Source organism: Aedes albopictus, chromosome 2 (assembly GCF_035046485.1).
Source record: "Aedes albopictus strain Foshan chromosome 2, AalbF5, whole genome shotgun sequence".
Lineage (NCBI taxonomy): Eukaryota > Metazoa > Arthropoda > Insecta > Diptera > Culicidae > Aedes > Aedes albopictus.
Window position 1 is genome coordinate 70,094,972 of NC_085137.1, and position 25,091 is coordinate 70,120,062.

General features: G+C 37.3%; 1 protein-coding gene across 8 annotated transcripts in view; it reads right to left on the bottom strand.

The window, feature by feature from the left end:
- The window catches only part of LOC109416262 (uncharacterized), a 111,075-nt gene that overhangs the window by 23,254 nt on the left and 62,730 nt on the right, over positions 1–25,091 (bottom strand). For all 8 annotated transcript variants that reach the window (XR_009997417.1, XM_029871516.2, XM_062849844.1 and 5 more), the window contains exons 5-6: positions 22,664–22,816; positions 7,349–7,522 (exon numbers count right to left, since the gene is read on the bottom strand). Coding sequence is in view for 7 of the 8 variants with exons in the window: in XM_029871516.2 (XP_029727376.1) it covers positions 7,349–7,522; positions 22,664–22,816 (327 nt within the window). In the remaining variant the exon portion in view is untranslated. The remainder of the gene's footprint in view (positions 1–7,348; positions 7,523–22,663; positions 22,817–25,091) is intronic.

Below are 25,091 nucleotides of genomic sequence, written 5' to 3' on the forward strand. Positions count from 1 at the left end.
TAAATTCATGAAGAACTTGCTGGAGGATTTACTGTAGAAATTCCTGGAGGAATCCCTGAAGCAATTCTTCGAGGAATCTCTGGAAGAATAAATGGAGAAACCACTGGAGAAATTCCTTGATAAATTCCTGGGGGAGTCCCTGGGGGGATCCCTGATACAATTCCTAGAAGAATCTCAGGCGGAATATCTGAAGGGATGCCTGGAGGAATTACCTGAGGAATATCTGAAAGAATTTCTGGAGGAATGCCCAAAGAACTGCTTGGAGGATTTTCTGGAGGAACTATCTAGAGAAATCCTTGGAGAGATCGCTTAAAGGATTCCCTGGAGGAGAACTTCTCAGATGAATTTCAGGGGCGCCCGTGGAGGAGTTTTTAGAGGAATTCCTGCAGGAATTTCTGAAGGAAATCCTGGATAAATGACTGGAGGAATTTCTGAAGAAAATCTCTAGAGGAAATCCTGGAGGAATTCCGGGAGGAATTCCTGGAAGAATTCTTAAAGGTATGCATGGAGGTATCCCTAGATACATATATGGACAAATCCTTGGAGCAATTTCTGGTGGAATCCATGCAAGAATTCCTGGAACTACTACTGGAGGAATCATGGGAGGAATCCTTGGAAGGAACTCCAGTAGAAATTTCTGTATCTTCAGGAGGAATTCAATTCCTGGAATCCTGGAATCCCTGGAGGACAAATTCTTGAAAGAATTTCTGAAGGAATCACTGGAGGAGTTCCTGTAGGAATTCCAAGAAAAATTCCTGGAGGAAGTAATTTCTGGATAAATTTTTGAAGGCATCCTTAGAAGATTTCTAGGTGAAGTTCCTGAAGGAATTGCTGTAGGAATTACTGAAGGAATCCTAGGAGGATTTTCCTAAGAAACCCCCGGAGGAAATACTAAAGAAATCGCAGAAGCAATTCTTAAAAACGAGAAGGAATTTCTGGAAAAATTTCTGGGTGATTTCTTGGAGGCATTCCTGGATAAAAACCTGGAGGATTTCCTGGAAAAAATCCCTGAAGGAATGCCTAGCGGAATTCGTGTTGGAATACATGTAGGAATTACTGAAAGAATTCTTCAATAAATTCTGGGAGGTAATCCTGTAGAAGTCGATGGAGAAAGCCATGGAGGAATTCCTGGAGGAATTCGTAGAGGAATCCTTGGAGAAATTTCAAGACGAATTCTTATCGGAATCCGTCGAGAAATCCAGAGAAACTCCTGGAGACAGGCCTGTAGGAATTTCTGGTGGAATCTCAAAAGGAATTCCTGGGGAAACCCCTGAAGGAATCCATGGAGATTTGTTTAGAAGAATTCCTGGATCAATCTTCAGAGGAGTTCCTGGATGAATCCCTGCAAGAATCTCTGGAGGAAGTTTTGGATTTCTCGGAGGAATCCCTGCATAAATTCCCGGAGGAATGTTAGGGGTATCCCGGAAGGATTTTCAGAAGAAATCCCAGGAGGAAGTACTGATGAAAACGCAGAAGGAATCCTAAGGATATTCTAAAGGAATACTAAGATGAGTTCGTGGGGAACTCCAAGAGGAATCCCTGTACCAGTTCCTGAAGAAACCCCAGGATGAATCTCGGAAGCAATCTCCTAAGGAATTTCCTTTAAAGTTAATGTGTATTCCTAGATGCTTTCCAAGAGAAATTTCTGAATGAATTCCAGGAGGAAGTCCAGTAGGAATCACAAGAAGAGTTCTTGGAAGAATCCTTGGAGGAATTTTTCAAATTCCTGAAAGATTCCCAGAATAATTTGCCGACTGAATCCCCGGAAGAAATCCTGAGGAAATTCCTGGAGGAATTCTTGAAAAAATAGCTAAAGGAACCTCAGGAGGAATCCCGGAAGCAATCCTTTGAGGAATTCTTAGGAAATTCCAAGAGAGCTTTTCTATACAAATCCCTGCAAGAATTTATGTAGGAATCCCTGAAAAACACTAATGGAAATGGACATGGTTGCAGTAATTTCTGAATGAATTATTGAAACAATCCTTGGATGGACGCCTAAAAGATTTTTGTACAAAATTATGAATTAATTTCTGGATCAAAGGTCTCTGGTAAAAAAATCTGGAAGGATTCCTGGAAGAAATTTCTCCTGAAACACTCTGAATAATTGCAGATGAAATAATATCGGAACAAGCTCCCGCGAAATTCTTGAAGGAATATATGGAGTAATCCCCGAAGAAAATCTCTAAGGGAATACCTGCAGAAATGCCTAGAAGGATCTATGTTAAAATTTCTTTTGGAGTCCTTGAAAAAAATCTTGAAGAAATCGTTGAAAAAAGCACTGGAATAATCACTGGAGGAACCTCTAGAGATACTTCAGGAGAAATTACCGGAGGAATGTGTAGTGCAATCCTTAAAGAAATGCTTGAAGGAATCTCTGGAGGAGTCCATGATGAAGGGGATTTTTTATTACCGTATGGGTTTGGGCCGAAGGGTCTCAGATTTTCATGAAACTTTTTCCACAGGCCGGGCTCGTGGAAATACGGACGAAAAAAAAAATTCAGGGTCGCCTATTTTCCCGGAAAATTTAGGTGTTTTTTTTTTGTTTTCCCCAGACACTTCTTACTTTGAACAATCATAACTCAAGATCGAAGCATCGTAAAAACAAAGGTTTTTTTTTGAAAATTGAAAGCATATTTTCCCAGAAATCCAAAAAAATATGAACTGGAAAAAGTTTTTCGCAAAATTTTCCACCGTTGAGAAAATTCGTAAAGAAAAACCGGAAAAACTATGCCCGAACTGGTGGAAAATTTTCAAAAACATTTTTGAGAGGGTTATTGTATAAGTTTTAATCGCTGAATTTTTTGGAATGCACTTTTTTCGTGTTTGACTTATGGCCAATTTTGTTGAAAAATGTCCAAATGTGCCATATAAGCCTTTTTTTAAATCATAGCTCAAGAACGAATCATCGTAGAAACAAAGTTTTTTAATGGAAATGAAAGCAATTTTTTTCAGGAATCCAAAAAAAAAAATATGAAGCGGAAAAAGTTTTCCACAAAATTTTTTACCGTTGAGAAAATGCACAAAGAAAAGCAAAAAACTATTCCCGAACTCGCGAAAAATTAAAAAAAAAAATGTTTTGAGAAGTTAAATTTTTAATCGCTGAAATTTTGGAATGCACATTTTTTCGTTCCTGATTTATGGCCAATTCTGTGAAAAATGACTAAAATATAGGATTACATGGTAATTTTTTACAAAATTGGGCATAACTCAGGAAAGGAAAAAAAGTGCATTCCAAAAATTTCAGTGATCATAGCTTATGAAATCACTTTCTCAAAAATATATTTTTGACAAACAATTTTGTGGAAAACTTTTTCCCATTCATATTTTTTTGAATTTCTGAGAAAATTTGCTTTCATTTTCATTAAAAAACTTTGTTTCTACGATGCTTGAGTTCTTGAGTTATGATTTTTCAAAGAAAAGACTCATATCCCTTTCGTGACGAACCAACACAATTGTGCTGTTGAGCGGTAACAGTTTCGCATATTTTTTTCATCTGTTTAGACTTTGTTTTATATGATGTAAATTATAAATTATAAATTATAAATTATAAATTATAATACACTAATTCAGGCATTACTTATACTTGTATGTGTGAAATAAACTTTTGTTTACGTTGCCTGTAAAACGTTGCCGGGTAAAAACGGTAAAACATGAAAAAGTTTTATCTGTCGCATATTATTTATTTCCGATTTATCTACGTAGTCAACGCTAGAAATCAAAAGATAAAGAGTAGTTCTTTCAAATGAGGAAAAATAATAATTACTTTTTTGGGAAATCCAAGGGTTCTGGAGAGCCAAAGTTGAGCAATTTGTATGGAGATTTCACTTTTTTGCGCTCCGTCACGAAAGGGATATGGCACATTTGGACATTTTTCGACAAAATTGGCCATAACTCAAAAACGAAAAATAGCTCTTTCCAAAAATTTCAGCGATTGAAGTTTATACAATAACCTTCTCAAAAATATTATTATTTTCTTTAGGATTTTTCTCAACTGTGGAAAATTTTATGGAAACTTTTTCCAGTTCATATTTTTTTTTTTGGATTTTTGAAAAAAAAATACTTTCATTTTCTATCTATTTTCTTCGTTTCTACGAGGAACATCGTAGAGTTATGATTTTTCAAAGTAAGTAGTGTCAACGGAAAACAAAAAAAAAATCCACCTGAGTTCACCGGGAAAATAGGCGACCCTGAATTTCTCTTTTTTTTGTTCATACACTCCCGATCAAAAGTTTAGGGTCACCCTCTCAAAAACATGTCATATCTCCACCAATTTATGTCCGTTTTCAAATTCCTAGAACTCATTCAAAAGATAATAAGTCAAAGAAACTTTAAACATTTGAATATTTTTCAAAAATGTTGGTATGTAAACTTAAGGCGAAACTAAAAGCATTCCCTCACTTTTTGATTTTTGATTTTTTATTAAATAACGAAGCGAAATCGGTTTTCGTTACTGTTAGAGGAAGGATCAAGGTATCTCCAGAATTTTTTTCAGGTGAAAAATGTATTTCCGTTTTGAGAAAACCATTTTTAAGTAAAATTTGAAAACAATATGGTTTTCAAAAAATTGGTTAAAGTTTTATACCTGAAAAAAATCTAGAAGATAGTTCGATCCTTCCTCTAACTATGTATAAAAACCGATTTTGAAAATATTGCTTCGTTATTTAATAAAAAAAAAATCAAAAACTAAAAAAATGAGAAAATGCGTCCAGTTTCGCCTTAAGCTAAAATTGTAAATTTTTTCTAGAAATTGAATATAAATTTACGGCAGTGTAGCTGGAAATAGGGTCGACCAAATTTTAAGATGAGAGCGGTAATATGACTTTTGATCGGGAATCCTGCTCCCAGGAGTTTTGATCCATGAGCCCTGCCTGTGGAAAAAGTTTCATGAAAATCTCCAAGGGCTGAAAGTCTCTCAAATAAAGATAAATCAATCAATCAATTCATGAAAATCTGGAGCCCTTCGGCCCAATTTGTACGATAATTAAAAAAATCCTTTGAAGCCACTGAAGGAAACCTGTAACAATCGCTGAAAAAAAAACGTGTGTGGAATTCCTGAAACATTTCTTGGGACAAGCCCAAGTAAGTGTTCCATACTGTCAGAACCCCGCACGACATCCATGGAGGTATTCAAGAAGGTAAAATTGCTGGAGAAGTTTCTTGAGCAATTCATAAAGGAATTCCTGGAGAAGTTTATGAAAAAATACCTGGAGGAATTTTAGAAGATGTCCCTGGAGGAATTCATAAAATAATCCCAAGTTTTTGTTCTTGGCATGACGTTTGTTTGAATTGAATGCCATTGAATATTCATTAATTTTGAGTTACTACACTCTGTAGCAGCATATAGTACTAGAAAGTCCTTCTCTTTCCCAACTGGAACCGATTCGGATATCCCGGAAAATTTGGCATGTTGTTTTTTTTTAATTCGATGAATTAATCACATAATAAAATCACAAATTTGTTATTTGGTAAAATTCTATGATAAGATTAAAACGGTGCTTATAGAGAAATACTTGATGAAATTTCTTGTGGGTTTCGGAAAAAAAAAATGATAATTATGGATAAAATCCTAAATTATTAGAAAAGTTTATTTCTTAAAATAACTTTTCGGGAATTCCGAATTATTGATAGTCTAGAGTTGGCTGAAACTTAAAAAAAATAAGGGCTGCCCCTCTCTGGCTATGATGGCCATGATTTACCCCCTTTGCATCTGTGCACCTGGAGTATATTTTTCTTTGTTTTGAACACCCTATTCAAAAAGGATCTTCAATCTGTTTTCATCATTTTCCCATGTCGATGCCTACATATGTTTAATTAAATGAAAACATGTTAATCGAAGACCGCGATATAAATACATAGCACGCAAAGCATAATGAGAGGATGGAAAAATAATGTACATATTTATACATCCCGACAGTCCATGTAATTGAAAACGAGCCAATTTGGGTCTCATTATGAGGTGCTCTGCGGTGAATACGCTAAAAAATGAAAAAACACGAAAGACTCGTTTGGAATTAAAATGTTTTTGACATTAATTTGGCATCATGTTTCGTCTGGTATCGGTACACTATACATGCATAAGAAGGTTGTTGCTCGTCCTATATGGAGTACGACAACACTAGTGATACAATTCTGCTGTTTCTTTAGGAGATAATTTCATTCATACATTTTCGTTTTTTTTTTTAATTTTCAGCATTGTTGGTTTTTTTTTATAAATGGCGAAAAAGCAAAAAATCGATGAAATAGCTCAAAATTCTTTCGGAATTTCTTATAGAACGTTAGTCTCAACTCTTTGGGGCCGGAGGGATCAAATATGGTCCCGTTGATGAAACCAAGTATAACAAACGTGTTCAAGGTCAGCGAGGTTGCGGCAGCAGCGCCAAAACAATCCGACCCCAAAAGGTTAAATCATTCGTGGAATTGCTGGCGTCAGGGTAATTGCCAATAATCTCCTACTCCGAACTGCAGAAAACCACTGCCACATGTACGTGACATTTCCATCATAACATGTATGTCCCACTTTTGTTCAAGAGATATTAAATTAATCGCATGGTCGTTACAGAAATATGCCATTAAATAGCCCATGTTGCCCGCTCCAAACTACAACATATCGTTTAACGATATCATCAGCGATTCAGGAGGTGTCCTCCACACATACTGCTTGGTATGACAAGAGTACGTGACCAAAAAGGCAGGAACAAGTCGCGGCGAAAAGTGTATATACCTAAATGCAGTCCGTGGAAGCCATGGCGAGTTGCGGCAATGCAAATATCCGTGCAATAGATGAGCGCCAAGAGATGCTGCTACGACTATGGGAAGTGCATTTAAATGTGCAAGCTTATAGGTATACTATGGCATTGGAAGAAAGCTAAGGAATACCAAGGGCTTCTACCGGAGCACTTGCTATGGAGACATGTAAATCGAGTTAGATATAGGATGAACCATATTCAAAGACAATATTTACGTTTAATGTAGAGCACTACTATTTTATACCGTGAAGAGGAATATAAGTAGATAGAGGAACAATATTTATCGCTTGACAAGAGTCAATCCACGGAGAAGAGAAAAACTTGTCAACCTTATTGGTTGTCACGTGCTCTTGATGGTGTTTTAGATCGGAAGGACTAAAATAACTAAACCGAACGTGAAAACCCATACTTAAGAAGCGTGAATGAGATGCAACTAGTGTGAGAATGTGTTGGAAGTGAAGAATCGAATGGGTGATTTCTATTGGATCGAGTGATCGAGATGAAGTTCGTCGACATATTAAGGTTGTACAGAGAGAACCGATTTCATAGTAAAATAGATAGATACTAGTCTCTGATTAGAGAGTAATAAAACGTGGACTTACCTCCGGATGGAGTCGTCGGTGTCACCACTTCGCTGCTGGTAGGCGTCAGCAGGATGTTGGAGTTGGACAGATCGTCCAGTCCTCTCTCGGCGGCACCCTTCTGTATCTGCATGGCTTTGCGGTGGTGGCGTGTCGTGAGGCCACCCGTCTCAACGTCGCGCTCCAGTCGATGGCCTGTGGAGTAAGTCGAGAATACATACAAGGGTACATTAGAATTAGGGTTATGACTAGTGCACTAGTGCATGTACAGTATTTTTGAGCTCGGTAAGCAGACGATCATTTTTAGTGTAGAATCGTTTGAAAACGCGAAAAAAAAATACAAATTTTGGTCATTGAAGTTCATAACTTTCAACTTGTTTTGTAAACTAGTGTACCGTAAAACGGGGTATCTTTGATAATGCGGGTAACTTTGATAGCGCGACTGGCATTGTATAGTTTATCTTATAACTATGATTCCTTCAATGGGTTAAGAAAAAGGGAAACGTAAATCAAAACTATACATATGAAAGCTCATCTTAAGTGTATTTTCATTGAAACCGAGTTTATATTAAACTTTTTGGGCAAAAGATAAAAATAGTTGATATTTTTGTCATTTGTCAACCCCTTCAAACAATCTGCTGTACGACTTTGTTTCAACTATGTTTTCAATGAATGACCTCTTATTCTTGGTAGATCAATCATAGTAGATTTCGTTTATGACCTTGAATCTCTTAACGAAGTGTGTTTTTACGAACTGAAACCAGTTTTGTAAATTGGGACATTAATCTTCATGTACGCCTAAAAGTATGCAATGCCCTTGTAAATTCATGTTTAAAATTTGTTAATAAAACATTCAGAAACAACTCAAAAAAAGACAATTCACCATGAATAGCATGTAACAATAACTACGTAACGGTTGAGATTTGACAATATGCGTAGAACATTTTTTTCTCCATTTATGGTCTTCTATCACCTTTTAAAAAATTTGCACTCAGGAACCTAACACCCTGTAGGCTGTAGGCTGTAGCTTGTATGGAAAACCACATGTCAAAAAGTTCGATGGGCCCCCATTTCATTTCGTTCTATATGACGCCACGATACTCTGGTCAAATTTTCAGCTCAATCCGTTAACATTTGGGCGGTGCTAAACTCTTTTGAAGTTTGTATGGAAGTTTATATGGGAAAACATCTTTTTTATCATTTTTCTCTTGAAGGGTTCTAATTGTTCTTAAACCACGTAATCGATTCTATAGAAATATAGCCTAGGATATGCCAAAAAACTTTGTCGAAGACCGCAACGTGGTCAGACACTTGCGAAAAAAGCTATAGCCTAGACTGTACGTACCCATTTAAGGAGATTTTATTGTTGTTATTGTTATTCCTTTACATGTTAAATGTTAAGCATCACCAGATGGTCTGCAAGTAATATCTTTTCTTACAAGCTTCGGGTGACTTTGCGGTCTTCGACAAAGTTTTTCAGGGCATATAAGACTACAGTTCTATATATTTGGCAATGTGATTTAAGTAAAAATAGTGCCCCTTACGAGAGAAAAAGCAAAAAACGATGTTTTCCCATGTAAACTCCCATACAAACTTCAAGCGAGTTTAGCACCGCCCAAATGTTAACGGATTTAGCTGAAATTTTTACCAGAGCATCGTGGCGTCATATAGCACGAAATGAGAAGGGGGCCCATCGAACTTTTTGACATGTTGTATTTTGAGCCACGCTGTATGAACAAAAACTGAATTGACAAAAATCAGTGTCGTCTAATTTTCCGGAAAACTCTAGTAGAAAACAATCATTTTCCACAGACACCACCTACTTTGAAAAATCTTAACTCAAGAATGAAGCATCGTAGACACATTTTTTTTTGTGAAATCATAAGCAAATTTTCTAAGCAAATAAAAAAAAAACAAAATAAAAAAAATTATCCACTGTTGAGGAAAATCGGTTTGAAAATTGGGAAAAGTTAGTCGAGTCAAGTACTGAAAACGACCTTACAGTTGAGGTCGAAATGTGTATCTGTCAAAGGATGCAAACTCTTAGTGGAATTAAAAGGAACAGGACTTAACCCAATTTGTTTTTTACTTATAGGTATTCCACTGGCACGCCCAGGTTTATCATCATAAGTTAGTGATATTTTAATATAATCCATATAGCAATCCATGATAATATTCACGATTATTAAATAGACTATTAGGTAAAAAATCCTGAATGAATTGTTGTCAGCCTTCTTGACATGACAATTATTCCTCCAATATCCAACCCCGCCTATAGACGAGGTATAGTTTGAGCATTTCTGTAGTTTTTCTTACCTGGGCAATAAAACTTTTATATTTTTAGCTGGTAAAACTATTCTGTAGGGGTTGTGGGAAGGGGGGAGGGGGTAAAGTAGACACTGAACAACCTAAGCATTTTGGATTTCCAGTGGAAATGCGGCAAACCCGACAAGAAAATTATATCAAGTTTATATCATATTGTGTTATTATGTTATCATATTTTTCTATAACTTATTATGTTATAAACTAGATCACGGGTTCCCAACCGGTGGTCCGCGGCCCCCTGGGGACCGTGAAGCCGGTCCTGGGGGGCCGCGATGTTACCAAAAAAAATTGTTCTATTTTGTGCAAATTATAAAAATTTCAATTTTGTATACCGCCACCCCCAAAACCCAAAATATGAGGAACAAATTTTCAGTATACAACGCCTCCTGAAAAAAAAATTTCAGCTGCGTCGCTATTTTTCAGCTACGAATCAAATTGAATAAACATGACATCATTGTTTACGAAATATAAGATCGATTAAAAAAACCCTTTCATTGATCGTCGAAAATCCCACCCACAGTAAATTTCTGGCTACGTCACTGTACCCAAAAAACTCGGTTTCGTTCATTTTACTCATTTTTTCCAAAAAAAAAAAATCATTGGGCCTCAGATGTTTTGACAATTTCTAAAGGGGGTCGCCACCTCAAAAAGGTTGGGAACCCCTGAACTAGATGAAGGATGATGTTAACGAAACTAAAATTGTAACAAAAAGTACACTTGTATAACATTATAACAAAATGTGATATGAATTTAAGCCACACTAGTAATCCTGTGGCTCTATCAAATTTTTATACAATTTTGTAACACAATTTTTCAAATGTCGAATACTCAAAACTACACCGTGTCCAATAAGTTCTCATACAAAATACAAATTTAGAAAGCATCGGTTTATTTCACATATATGATTCATATTTTCAAAATGAATACATGTATTGAAAGGCCACATAATACTGATTAAATAAAGCATACGGTTTAGAAAAACTTTATTTTCTATTTGTTTTTATAAGCCCAGCAGTACACTTCCGTTTTCTGAAATTCGTTCTCTCCGGCACGCAAGAAAAATATCCGAAAAGTTTTTCATTCTACGGTAGCGAAATAGAGTCCATAAGGATAAATTTTGAGTTTGTCCCAAGCTATGTACCAAATGGATATACTAAGGCTAAAACAATATATTTTTAGTGATATATGGTAAGAAATTTGCAAGTAAGCTCAACTTGGGCTGATTTTCATGAAAATAACCATTATATAAAAGATAAACATCATAAAACGTAAATTTTGGACAACATTTACCACAAAAGGAATACAAGCATGTTTTATAAGTGATAATGGTGTGAATCAAGCAGATAAGATGCACCGATGCTTCTTTAACACAACAAATCTCATCGAAACGGGTAAATTCACATTTTTGTTTAATTTACGTTTTATTTTGTACAAAATAAAACGGCTCCGTACTTTACCTATACAGGATCTCATATGTTTTTCACTTCTGCTCATAGTTGCTACTAGCATTGGGGAGGACCGGAACCTAATTTGTTTCAACTTAAAAACATTACTCGTTAAAATACGACGAAATACTAATAAAATGGCGTGCGTGCCAGCTGAAATGGACTTACGACACATAAGCGATCAGCAGAGAAGGATAAAGGACAGTTAGTTCCGAAACATATGCTGTATTTGGTGTATGTTAGTTGGCTTTTCAATAAATAAATTTACTTTGATAAACCTAATTACAGATGTGAAATGAATTGAATTTGATTTTGTATGAGAACTTATTGGACACGGTGTAAATTATAGTACAATGAGTTATCAAGCAACATTTTTAATAAAATGTGATATAATTGAGTTACAGTAATTTGAAAACTCCAAGGATGTTGAACATAATTATATCACAATGAGTTATAAATATTAAGGTTTGTTAGAATTAGGTTAAACTTTTGTTACAATTTTCTAGTCGGAAAATTCACCTGCTCTACCGAGTAACATGGAAGATATTGATATACTCTAGAACAGTGCTGAAAATGTCGTTTCGGAATATCTAAATTCAACCATATCCAGCTTATTTTAGAAGCTTAACCCGAGAATATGGTAAATGAAAAACTTGTTCGACTAGACCAGTTCCGCAAGAAAGTCACAGAAAACCCGCTCTTTTTTTAAATATTTAAGGTAAGTGTCACGGACTACCTTCGAAAAATGGCGATTAATATTCACCATGAATATCATTGGCATTTTTCGAAAGTAGTCCGTGACATTTATTTTGAATATTCGAAAAGGATCGGGTTTTTCGTGACTTTCTTGTAGAACTGGTCTAGCCGCATAAATTTTTCATATACCATATTCTCGGGTTGAGCTTCTAAAATGAGCTGGATGTGGTTGAATAAAGATATGTCGAAATTACATTTTCAGCACTGCTCTAGAAATCTTGTAAGGCATGGTTTGCCAAACCGTGGGTCGCGACCCCCCATGATATGATGGCTGATAATTCTTTAGTTTGCACAGAATTTTATGAAATTTGAACCAGACATGGGGAAAAAACCGAACCGGTGCGCAAATGTGACGGTTTGGTACACCAGTTCTGCACACGTGTTTATAGGCGATGAACACCGGTACAGGTTTGGATTTCGTGCACACGGTGCACGAAACCTAAACCAAAACCGAGTATCGGTTTCGAAAACACAACCGCGGCTTGGTTTACCATTAACCCGTGTGCACGAGTTTTGGTTCTGGTTTATGAAATCTTAACCGCGGTTTTGGTTGACATTTATGGAACCGGACAAAGATTTCTGTGCACACAAGTTCTGGTTAAATAAGTTAGTCAAATATTGTCGGGCAGTGGTGCCGGAACAAGCCATTACATATTCCAAAATGATAATTTTTGGTGCAAGGAAGATGATGCTAGGCCAAAAAAGGCCCATTGTAAATCCAAGATGGCGACTAGTTTTAGTCTTCGAAACCATCAAATATGGGTATTTTTAGTATGGGGAAGATGTCTGGAGGCCAAAAATGACAATTTCCAAATCCAAGATGGCGGCCAAAAATTTAAGATGGCGGCGTTTTCATGGAGTTTTAGTCTTTGAAACTATGAAATATGGGTATTTTTAGTATGGGAAAGATGTCAGGAGGCCAAAAATGACCATTTTAAAATCCAAGATGGCGGCCAAAAATTTAAGATGGCGGCGTTTTCATGGAGTTTTAGTCTTTGAAACTATGAAATATGGGTATTTTTAGTATGGGAAAGATGTCAGGAGGCCAAAAATGACCATTTCAAAACCCAAGATGGCGGCCAAAAATTCAAGATGGCGGCGTTTTCATGGAGTTTAGTCTTTGAAACCATGAAATATGGGTATTTTTAGTATGGGAAAGATGTCAGGAGGCCAAAAATGACCATTTCAAAACCCAAGATGGCGGCCAAAAATTCAAGATGGCGGCGTTTTCATGGAGTTTAGTCTTTGAAACCATGAAATATGGGTATTTTTAGTATGGGAAAGATGTCAGGAGGCCAAAAATGACCATTTCAAAATCCAAGATGGCGGCCATAAATTCAAGATGGCGGCGTTTTCATGGAGTATTAGTCTTTGAAACTATGAAATATGGGTATTTTTAGTATGGGAAAGATGTCAGGAGGCCAAAAATGACCATTTCAAAATCCAAGATGGCGGCCAAAAATTCAAGATGGCGGCGTTTTCATGGAGTTTTAGTCTTTGAAACTATGAAATATGGGTATTTTTAGTATGGGAAAGATGTCAGGAGGCCAAAAATGACCATTTCAAAATCCAAGATGGCGGCCAAAAATTTAAGATGGCGGCGTTTTCATGGAGTTTTAGTCTTTGAAACCATGAAATATGGGTATTTTTAGTATGGGAAAGATGTCAGGAGGCCAAAAATGACCATTTCAAAATCCAAGATGGCGGCCAAAAATTCAAGATGGCGGCGTTTTCATGGAGTTTTAGTCTTTGAAACTATGAAATATGGGTATTTTTAGTATGAGAAATATGTCAGGAGGCCAAAAATGACCATTTCAAAATCCAAGATGGCGGCCAAAAATTCAAGATGGCGGCGTTTTCATGGAGTTTAGTCTTTGAAACCATGAAATATGGGTATTTTTAGTATGGGAAAGATGTCAGGAGGCCAAAAATGACCATTTCAAAATCCAAGATGGCGGCCAAAAATTCAAGATGACGGCGTTTTCATGGAGTTTTGGTCTTTGAAACCATGAAATATGGGTATTTTTAGTATGGAGAAGATGTCTGGAGGCCAAATATGACAATTTCCAAATCCAAGATGGCGGCCAAAAACTCAAGATGGTGGGGTTTCATGGAGTTTAGTCTTTGAAACCATGAAATATGGGTATTTTTAGTATGAGAAATATATCAGGAGGCCAAAAATGACCATTTCAAAATCCAAGATGGCGGCCAAAAATTCAAGATGGCAGCGTTTTCATGGAGTTTAGTCTTTGAAACCATGAAATATGGGTATTTCTAGTATGGGAGAGATGTCAGGAGGCCAAAAATGACCATTTAAAATTCCAATATGGCGGCCAAAAATTCAAGATGGCGGCGTTTTCATGGAGATTAGTCTTTGAAACCATGAAATATGGGTATTTTTAGCATGGGAAAGATGTCTGGAGGCCAAAAATGACAATTTCCAAAACCAAGATGGCGGCCAAAAATTTAAGATGGTGGGGTTTTAATGGAGTTTTGGTCTTTGAAACCATGAAATATGGGTATTTTTAGTATGGGAAAGATGTCCGGAGTAGACGTGTGTGCCGCCGCGCCGCACCGCCGTCGCCGACGTTTTTTTCCACGCCGCCACCGCCACTCGAATTGACCCGGCGCGCCGCTGTTTAAATTTTTCCACGCCGCCGAACAAAATTTCCCACGTCGATCAGAAACGACTTGGGTATTTTGTTTTTCTAGCCAGCACATAAAACAGTACTGTTCTTACCTGTAGAGCCACTACTACAGTTTCTTACCGATTTTGGCAACACGAGGTGAATTTAATGTTGCCAAATTGGGGTGTTGCCAAAATCGGTAAAAAAAAATGTGGATAATTTTCAACTTTTATGCGTCAATTTGGCTTATATTATAAATATGGACTATTCACAAGCTATAAAACGATCCTTGTAGGTGACGTTCACAAATTACGTCATGATTTGTAAAATTGTCGATTTTGGAAAATTTAATGAATTTTGATTTTTTAAAGAAAAGTAAGGATAAAATAACACTACATTTACAAATACAAACGATTTTTCGGTAAAAATTTTTGGTCAAAATTTTTTGTTGCCAAAATCGGTAAAAAATTGTTGCCAAAATCGGGTGTTGCCAAAATCGGTAAGAAATTGTTGCCAAAAACGGGTGTTGCCAAAATCGGGAAGGAAATGTTGCCAAAAACGGGTGTTGCCAAAATCGGGAGTAGACAAAAACGGGTGTTGCCAAAATCGGTAAGAAACTGTAGTTCAATATTTAATTTTTGTGCATGAAAACTTGTATGTGGGCGTTTTTGGAGCCGGGAAGGATCTTAGCTAAGTTAAAATCCCTTAAAACAGCAGCCATCATGAATTTTGGATTTCCAGATCACCATTTTCGAGCTCCAGACGACTTCCCCATATCAAAAATACAGTAGACGTTCGATAACTGCAACATGTTTACGTTTCACTTAGCGAACGAAAATCCGATAACTGCAACGCCTGACAGTGTCAACAAGCCATCATTTGACATAAAATGAACGAAAAATTCATTCGACTGTTCATTAGGGCTAACATGGCGCACGGTTTTGACGTTTGGCGGTGCGATAACTGCAAATTTGTTGCACTTACCGGACTTGCAGTTAAAAAGCATTGCAGTTAAACCGTTTGCACCGACCGAACGTCTACTGTACCCATATTGCATGGTTATACAGGTTAAAATCCCTTAAAACAGCAGCCATCAAGATGTTTATAAGGAAGGTGCTAGCGTATAAGCAGTATGTGGATGCGGGCCCAAGTAACACACTTGTCACCTAAGGGTCACAGCGGCGCAGGTTTTTGTTGCGCTGAAGTCGCTGTGACTTACTTCTAACAAATAAACACTTACTTGCTAGAAGTAAGTCACAATGACTTCTGCACAACAAAAACCTGCGCCGCCGTGACTCTTCGGTGACAAGTGTGTTACTTGGGGGGGAGTGCGGCACACTGCGGGGGGATGGAGGTGACAGCCGGCCAGTTTGTTCATGCTGCAGAACGCTACAGAAGCGTTGCTGCGCCGCATCGGAAACAACACGGATAACCAATGTTGACATATTTCCATGGCACTCATAAAATGAGTAATATTCCCGCAGGTTTAAAATTTGCTCGTGCACCCGCATTTTTGTTAATTATGAATACAATGATAATTTCTTAACCAAAAGAGATTGCTTTGCCGAAAATATTGCAAAATATTTGCTTAAGTGGGTGTACGAGCTAATTTGCAATCCGATTAAGTAGGAAACACTCGATGAGTGTCATGGAGTTTGTCCGATTTAAGTGCTGAGAAAGTTAGGCGTGAATGGTTTCTGTGGGGTTGCTACGTTGCTAGGGCTGAAAGTTTTTGTTTGTCATCTCACTAGTGAAAAAAATTACATACAAACTTGCCAGCTGTCGTTAGGTTTTACTTACCTTGGCAGCCATCTTGAATTTTGGACCGCAATCTTGGATTTTAAGATCACCATTTTCGAGCTCCAGACATCTTCCCCATATCATAAATTCTCATATTGCATGGTTTTGTAGGTTAAAATCTCTTAAAGCAGCAGTCATCTTGAATTTTAGTCCGCCATCTTGGATATTCAGATCACCATTTTTGAGCTCCAGACATCTTCCCCATATCAAAAATACCCATATTGCATGGTTTTGTAGGATAAAATTACTTAAAGCAGCAGCCATCTTGAATTTTGGTCCGCCATCTTGGATTTTCAGATCCCCATTTTCGAGCTCCAGACATCTTCTCCATATCAAAAATACCTATATTGCATGGTTTTACGGGTTAAAATCCCTTAAAACAGCAGCCATCTTGAATTTTGGTCCGCCATCTTGGATTTTCAGATCACCATTTTCGAGCTTCAGACATCTTCCCCATATCAAAAATACCCATATTGCATGGTTTTGTAGGTTAAAATCTCTTAAACCAGCAGCCATCTTGAATTTTGGTCCGCCATCTTGGATTTTCAGATAACTATTTTCGAGCTCCAGACATCTTCCCCATATCAGAAATACCCATATTGCATGGTTTTACGGGTTCAAATTCCTTAAAACAGCAGCCATCTTGAATTTTGGTCCGCCATCTTGGATTTTCAGATCACCATTTTCGAGCTCCAGACATCTTCCCCATATCAAAAATACCCATATTGCATGGTTTTACGGGTTAAAATCCCTTAAAACAGCAGCCATCTTGAATTTTGGTCCGCCATCTTGGATTTTCAGATCACCATTTTCGAGCTCCAGACATCTTCCCCATATCAAAAATACCCATATTGCATGGTTTTACGGGTTAAAATCCCTTAAAACAGCAGCCATCTTGAATTTTGGTCCGCCATCTTGGATTTTCAGATCACCATTTTCGAGCTCCAGACATCTTCCCCATATCAAAAATACCCATATTGCATGGTTTACGGGTTAAAATCCCTTAAAAAAGCAGCCATCTTGAATTTTGGTCCGCCATCTTGGATTTTCAGATCACCATTTTTGAGCTCCAGACATCTTCCCCATATCAAAAATACCCATATTGCATGGTTTACGGGTTAAAATCCCTTAAAAAAGCAGCCATCTTGAATTTTGGTCCGCCATCTTGGATTTTCAGATCACCATTTTTGAGCTCCAGACATCTTCCCCATATCAAAAATACCCATATTGCATGGTTTTACGGGTTAAAATCCCTTAAAACAGCAGCCATCTTGAATTTTGGTCCGCCATCTTGGATTTTCAGATCATACCAGCTGCCATATTGGTTTGTACAGATTCCAGTTGGAGACTAACATAACATATGCATAATTTTGGTACCACTGGCTGATCCTGGCCCATCCTATAATGTGATCCCGAAACCACAACCGCGACACAACCGTGGTTGGTGCACCAGAAGTCTCGGTTTGGTTTTGGTTTTCATGTACCGGTTCACGAAAATCGAAACTGAACCGTGTGCTGTGTAAACGAAACGCGGTTTAGGTTCAGATGCACGAAAAATACACAACCAATACCGATACCAAACACGGTGTGCAAAAGTTCAGAACACGTGTTGAGATTTAGTGAACCGCACCGGTACTGCACCGGTATTTTCCCATGTCTGATTTGAACTAACAGTCCATTTTACCCCAAATTATGTGATATTTTTTTTCGAAAACTTTTTTTTTGTAATCAGAGCTTAATTTTTTTTCGGTCAAATATACTCTTCAAAATCAGCAAAAGTATAACTATTCATGGTTAGGCAAAAGCTCCTATCTTTAAAATATGCTGAAAAATAACAAAAGCCATAAAACAGTACCCTGTCCATTTTACACCCACCTCTCAAAACGGTTTTTGGTGTCTTTTAACCCTTATGTGGCCGACAGGGTACCCGGGTACCCAGCGCCCATTTAAAAAACACGGTGTAGAAAAAAGCAAAAAGTTTGTCGGACACATAACGGTTAAAGTGTATTAACATTTAGAAAAATCATTGAAAAATTGATGTTTTGGTCAATTTTTAATTGTCATTGTTACTTTAGAATTTAATCGCAAAAACTACCGTATTTTAAGTTTTTTCTTAATCATCCCATTACAGTAAAAGAGTTGAAGTGATTTGAATGCACATTAAAATTGTCAATTTCTTGATTTTGCTTTGGCTGACCAAGCCATGTGGGAAATTACACTGTTGGGAAATACTCTCTTGCAAGAGTGATACTCACTTGCTTCTATCTCAGTCCAGAAGCATGCTATCAAAAAATGATGTTTGAAGAGCTTTTAGATTGCAGCTTAATATAAAAGTTTGCCGAATAAAGTAAAGATCGCGGACGCATACCGAAGTTGTGAGAGAGCTGTGAGTACGAGGTGAGTAAAATTCGTGTAATTTATACTCACCTCGTACCCACAGCTCTCTCACAACTTCGGTATGCGTCTGCGATATTTACTAGATTCGGCAAACTTTTAGATTAAACTACAATTACTTTTACTTCAAACATCATTTTTTGATAGCATGCTTATGGGCTGAGATAGAAGCAAGTGAGTATATTTTTTTGCAAGTGAGTATTCCCAACACTGCACAGTGGGAAAAATCGACCCAAAAAACGGATCTTTTAACGCCGCTGGTTTCGGTACGTGAAGTTGACCGTTTCTGACGTAAAAAATACGAGAAATCGATTGGTGCTAAATTCATTCACCGCACGGCACGGGAAGTGGTCCATTTTGCCCCATTTTGCCCTTTTTTCATACAAGAAGAGATTCAAAATGTACTTTCAAACAACAAGCACAACTGTAGATCGTTGAAAATAGCTGCAGGTATAATTAGAGATTCATAAAAATCATAAAAATACAATAAAGATCCTTTTAAATGCTTATTTTGCCCCATATGCCCCCACAACTGCTGGAAATTCACATTTTTACCTAATTATGAATGGATTTTTAATGTTACTGATTTGAAGTTGATTTTTTTGGTATAAACAAAAAGCGCTAAATCTTTTATTACCAGAATCATCTTCGAGAGTTGTCCAATTTGCCCCATTTTGCCCTATTTTCATTGAAAATGAGATTTAAAACGTATTTATAAGAAACAGATACTGCTAAGGAACGTTAAAATTAGTTTATGGTGAAATTGGCAGCTAACAGTAATCATACTCGTATATGAAAGATATTTTCCCTATTTTACCCTACATGCCCCAAAAACTGCTGGATGATGAAATTTTTTGTATTGTTTTGTAACATCACTCTACATCATTGTTGCAACATGAAGTCATTTTTGATACATACAAATACGGTTCATCGATAAGCTTTAGAATCACGGGAGGGTACAAACAGCTGTCCATTTTACCCCAATTCTCCCTGATTTTTTGTCGTCTCATGAATAAATTGATTTCTCGTGTTTGCTTATGTCCGAATTCATCGACTTCTGGTACTGAAACCAATGTAATCAAAAGGACAGTAACTGTAATATATGACTTTTTTCCAATTCTCGCTTTTGGTGGGGAACTGAGGGCAAAATAAGCATTAATCTTAATCTTAATATGTGGCAAATATGCTCAGAATTGATTAAATGTAGCATCTTTAATATATACATATTGGTACTTTAAGACGGCATATTTAATCAGTTTTGTTTATATTTGGCACATTTTATAAAATACTTATTAAACCCTAATTCCCCATGAGAAGCTAAAATTATATAAAAAGTCATATATGACTGCATTTTCGTTTACGTTGGTTTCAGCACCAATGAAAATGAGGGAAACTAATTTATTAATTTAATGAATTTATATATCAGCTTATAATTCATTACATAAAAAAGCAAGGCGAATGGGGGTAAAATGGACAGCTGTTTGTACCATTCCGAAAATGATTTTAGTATTAATCGATAAACCGCATTCGTATATATCAAAAATGATCTCATTTGTTTTGCAATCAGTTACATTGCAAAACCATACAAAATATGGTATTATCCAGCAGGTTTTGGGGCATGTAGGGTAAAATAGGGAAAAGATCTTTCATATACGCGCATAATTACTGTTAGCTGCCAATTGCACCTAAAACTAATGTTAACGTTCCTCAGCAGTATCTGTTTCTTATAAATACATTTTAAATCTCCTTCTATGAAAATAGGGCAAAATAGGGCAAATTGGACAACTCCCGAAAATGATTCTGGTGATAATAGATTTAGCGCTTTTTGTTTATGCCAAAAAAATCAACTTCAAATCAGTAACATTAAAAATCTATTCATAATTAGGTAAAAGTGTGAATTTCCGGCCGTTGTTGGGGCATATGGGGCAAAATAAGCACTTGAAAGGATCTTTATTGTATTTTTATGATTGCTATGAACCACTAATTATATCTGCAGCTATTTTCAACGATCTACAGTTGTGCTTGTTGTTTGAAAGTACATTTTGATTCTATTATTGTATGAAAAAAGGGCAAAATGGGGCAAAATGGACCACTTCCCGTGCCGTGTGGTGAATGAATTTAGCACCAATCGATTTCTCGTATTTTTTTACGTCAGAAATGGTCAACTTCACGTACCGAAACCAGCGGCGTTAAAAGATCCGTTTTTTGGGTCGATTTTGCCCACTGTGCACTGGTTGAAAATGCTTTGACATCCATGTGCACAACAGAACATGTGCTCGATGAACAAATTGAGATTTGAATTATGAAAAGAAATCCGGTGAGACTCGAACTCACGACTCCCAATTCGCTAGATGGGTGCTTCTATTCCTTCAAGCTATGGAGTCACTCGACTATCTCCGTCGCCAGCAGGCCTAGAACTGAACTCAATTCGTGAACTGAATATGTGCGACTGTGGAATCGAGTTCAGTTAAGAGATAAAGGAGAAACAAATTATTCTAATAAACCAATGTTAAATATCTTGTGAACAACAACTTATGTTGTCACAATAGCCAACGTATAACAAGTTTGTGATTGATTTGGCATTATAGTATTTTGTTAGTGAACTTATTTTTTTAGAACAATTTTGTTGTATTCGTTCTTGTTATTTTACCTTTACTACCAAGCCTGCTATATACTTAGTTTATTTAGTAATCGTTGACATGTCATGGTACGCTTATGCTATTTTTTTCTGATTAGAATGAAAAATATTTAGGCTTGCCGAAGTCTACTATAAAAGACTTTTGAAACTCCAAAACTTTGGGAATTCCTAGAATAATTGTTTATTTTTATTTCTACAGAAATCGACCAAGGTAATACAATTTTTGAGTCTTTGAAGAAATCTACCTGTTTTTGAAAGTATGAAGTACACTCTTAAAAATAGGTCTACCATTGTTCTATCAAATAGATCGAATAACCCCTCCAAAGAAGAAAAGTCGAAAAGTCTCCCTTATCAATTTCCGAACGTTCTCAATGTGCCAATAACTTTCGTCGGAGATCCGGAGACATCCGGTACATTACGCTACAGACTGGCAACCCTCTTCCTCGTCGCCGTCGTCGTCGTCGGGTTTCGTTCAAGTGTGTATGGCTTTTCTCTAACTCCGGTCCGGACTCTAATAGCCTAGAATGGTGGCAATACGGTGCAGTATTTTGAGCGAGGATGAAAAATTGATGTGATGAAAAATAATATCGATCGGTGCCGTCCGGATAAAGGATGGAACGTGAGTTTACCCAGCTGTACACATGGGGGAGTAGGAATCTTGGTAGGTCAGTCTATTAGTTACTGTAAGACGGATGTGTTTTGGTAATGCAGGTAGCTAGTGGTCGGAGGAAAATGTCTATGACATCATTTTTTTGATTAAAAAAGCTCCTAGATTAAAAAAAAATATTTCCATAATATTTCGGTATTTATTTAATGATAAATTTATTAATGCATTTTTCAGAGATTTATGGTGAGATGATTAAAAAAATCTGGACCTTAAACTTATATTTGGTTATATTTGTTTATTCGGGTAGTTGTATCAAAGATGTTCCGTGGTACGGTTCCCATCTTTATCAGACAACATCAGTCGTCCTTCTAAATTGTCAATTTTGGTGTTTCTCAATTTCAATATCAGTGAGAGTGCGAAAAAGAAAAAAAAAGATGCCACTGAGGGTGGGTTTATAAAAAATGGAAGCTTTCTAATGGAATGGTCAGAACTTCGTGAATTTATGACAGAAAGTGGTCGTTATCCACTGTGCGTTTTGCGTCTCAATTTTGTGCCACGAGAGTCGGTGCTGAGGGGCGCATTACCATCAACATTGCTTCTGTCGACGTTTCTCGAGAGGCGAAAATTTTTCCCTTCCAATAAACAGATTTATTTGTCGATTTCGCAACCAACAGTCTCGGATTCCGATTTCCTGGGGGAAGTGGAAATAGCTTTCATGCCGGACGATAAAGTGAGATGACTTACCGGATCTCGATCGGGTTAGCTGCCGCTGGACGTAACTTTCAAGGTCCTGCTCCTCCCGACTGCTTATCACACAGTTTAATATGATTAGAAAGATGCCGAGACCGATGGCGAACAGTCCCGTGCATACTAGCTCGTTCCACCAGGATCCTTTTCCTGTTTGGGGTCGTGTGCGCGATGGCCGGAGAAGGAGAAATGAGAATGTAATGAGATTAGCAAATAATACCAGGGGGTGATGAAATATTGTTATGGTTCATAGTACAACATCAGTGATGCGATAAGGGGCAGCTTTACATTATGGAAATGCGTTATTGTAGAAGCCTTTGCTATTTGGAGTATGTTAAAGAACGAAAGCCAACTGAAGAGTTAAAATATGTCAAAATGAAAAATTCTCATTCATGGATTCCCAAATATGAATAAAAGAATTTGCAAAAACCCAAGCAATAAATTAACTAAAAAATACCGATTGGAGTCGAATTAGATTGATGAGTTTAAAGCGCATGTTCATCAAATGTTTGCTTTCTCTTATAATGTTTTCTATGGAGACACATGGTTGTTTATTCTTTCTCTTCATAAAGCATTTCAAAAGCTCAACCGTTTTGGAGTAGTGTATCAGCTCAATTTTTAAGCTTAATGCTCCAATTTTAATCCAACTCAAAACATAGTTTCAAATAGCGTGAGCATTTACAGATTAGTAATGGAGTTTTGGCTGCAGTTTTTGTGTATAGTCGTCGAAAATATTGTATTTTTCGTGAAAATGTTTTTTTTTTGTTTTCTGCTTTGTTTGTTGAATGGGAAAACAAACATTAATTTATAGCGGCGATTTTGTGATACGATTTTTTAATTTAGGATTTTTTCCCGAGCAGAGGAAAAGATCTCAATAATAGCATATTTTGATATGAAGTTCGAACAATGATATTGATTTGATTGATGTTAAAGATATCAGATTCAAAAATATAGTATAAATTTTTACTACTGGAACGTTATTATCATATATAGCATCATGTTTAGCTGTTTTTTTTTTTTTTTACTTTTTCGTTTATTTGGAAGGCTCGGGCGCCACTTGGGCATAACAGAGCCGAAATCATCTTTACATTTTTTTTATGTTGATTTTACATGTTGTTTTTTAAATTTATACTGACTTAATACTAGGTTAGTTTTGGGAGCCGAAGTACTCGCGGCTGTTTCGAGGTTAGGGATAACAAATATATAAAGTTGGAAAGGAGGTAATTAAGGGACTTATACTAAATTACTTGCTATCTTATACTAAAAACCTTGATGGGACCGACTGTCCTGATCTGTAACGGGACTAAACAGAAAGGGCTTTATCGGAAGACAACGACAAGAAGAGGACAAACGGAAAGGGGGGCAACGAAAGACAGGGAGCGAACAACAAAACCAAATTTCGGGCAACGAAAACAAGGAACGTACGAGATCAAATTCTGACATCAACACGTTTCAAAAACTGGTAAATAAGATCCATGTACTCCAAATCAAGGCCTGCCAACACTTCTCTAACGGGTTTCTGTTGTTTTCCTCGGACCCGGAGAGTTTCATACAGCTCAGATCTGACTTCACGATGCTCATCGCATCCCCACACGACATGTTCGATATCCTGGTAAGCCACGCCGCAGACACAGAGATTGCTTTCCGAGAGCCCAATACGGAAGGTATGTGCGTTTAACAAATAGTGGTTGGACATCAGCCGACACATTACACGAATGAAATCGCGGCCCAAATCCAACCCTTTGAACCATGGCTTCTTCGATACCTGCGGAATGATGGAGTGCAACCATCTACCCATCTCTCCATCTCTCCATTTGTGTTGCCAGCTGATCAAGGTCTCCTGACGGGCTAATGCAAAAAATTCGTCGAAGGCAATTTGACGCTCGTAAATATCGCCTTCGCTAGCGCCCACCTTAGCCAGAGAGTCCGCTTTCTCATTACCCGGAATTGAGCAATGTGAAGGGACCCAAGCTATGGTGATGGTGTATGAGCGTTTGGACAAAGCACTCAAGACTTGGCGAATTCCATTCAGGAAGTACGCTGAGTGCTTCATCAGTTTCATTGACCGAACAGCCTCCAGAGAACTTAGACTGTCGGTAAAAATGAAGTAGTGCTCAGGTGGGAGAGTGCGAATGTACTCTAAGGTGTAGTATATAGCCGCTAGCTCAGCAATGTATACCGAGCATGGCTTTTGAAGCATGAAGGTGGCGCTATGAAATTCGTTGTAGACACCGAAACCAATCGAATCATCGGTTTTCGAACCATCTGTGAAGAACTGTCTGTCCCCGCTAACATGCCCGAACTTACTTGCAAAAATTTGTGGAATACACACGGAACGAAAAGATTCTGGTATTCCGGTGATCTCATCCTTCATGGACAGATCAAAATCCACAGAGGAACTGTCGAAGTCTGAGAAGCTATCACG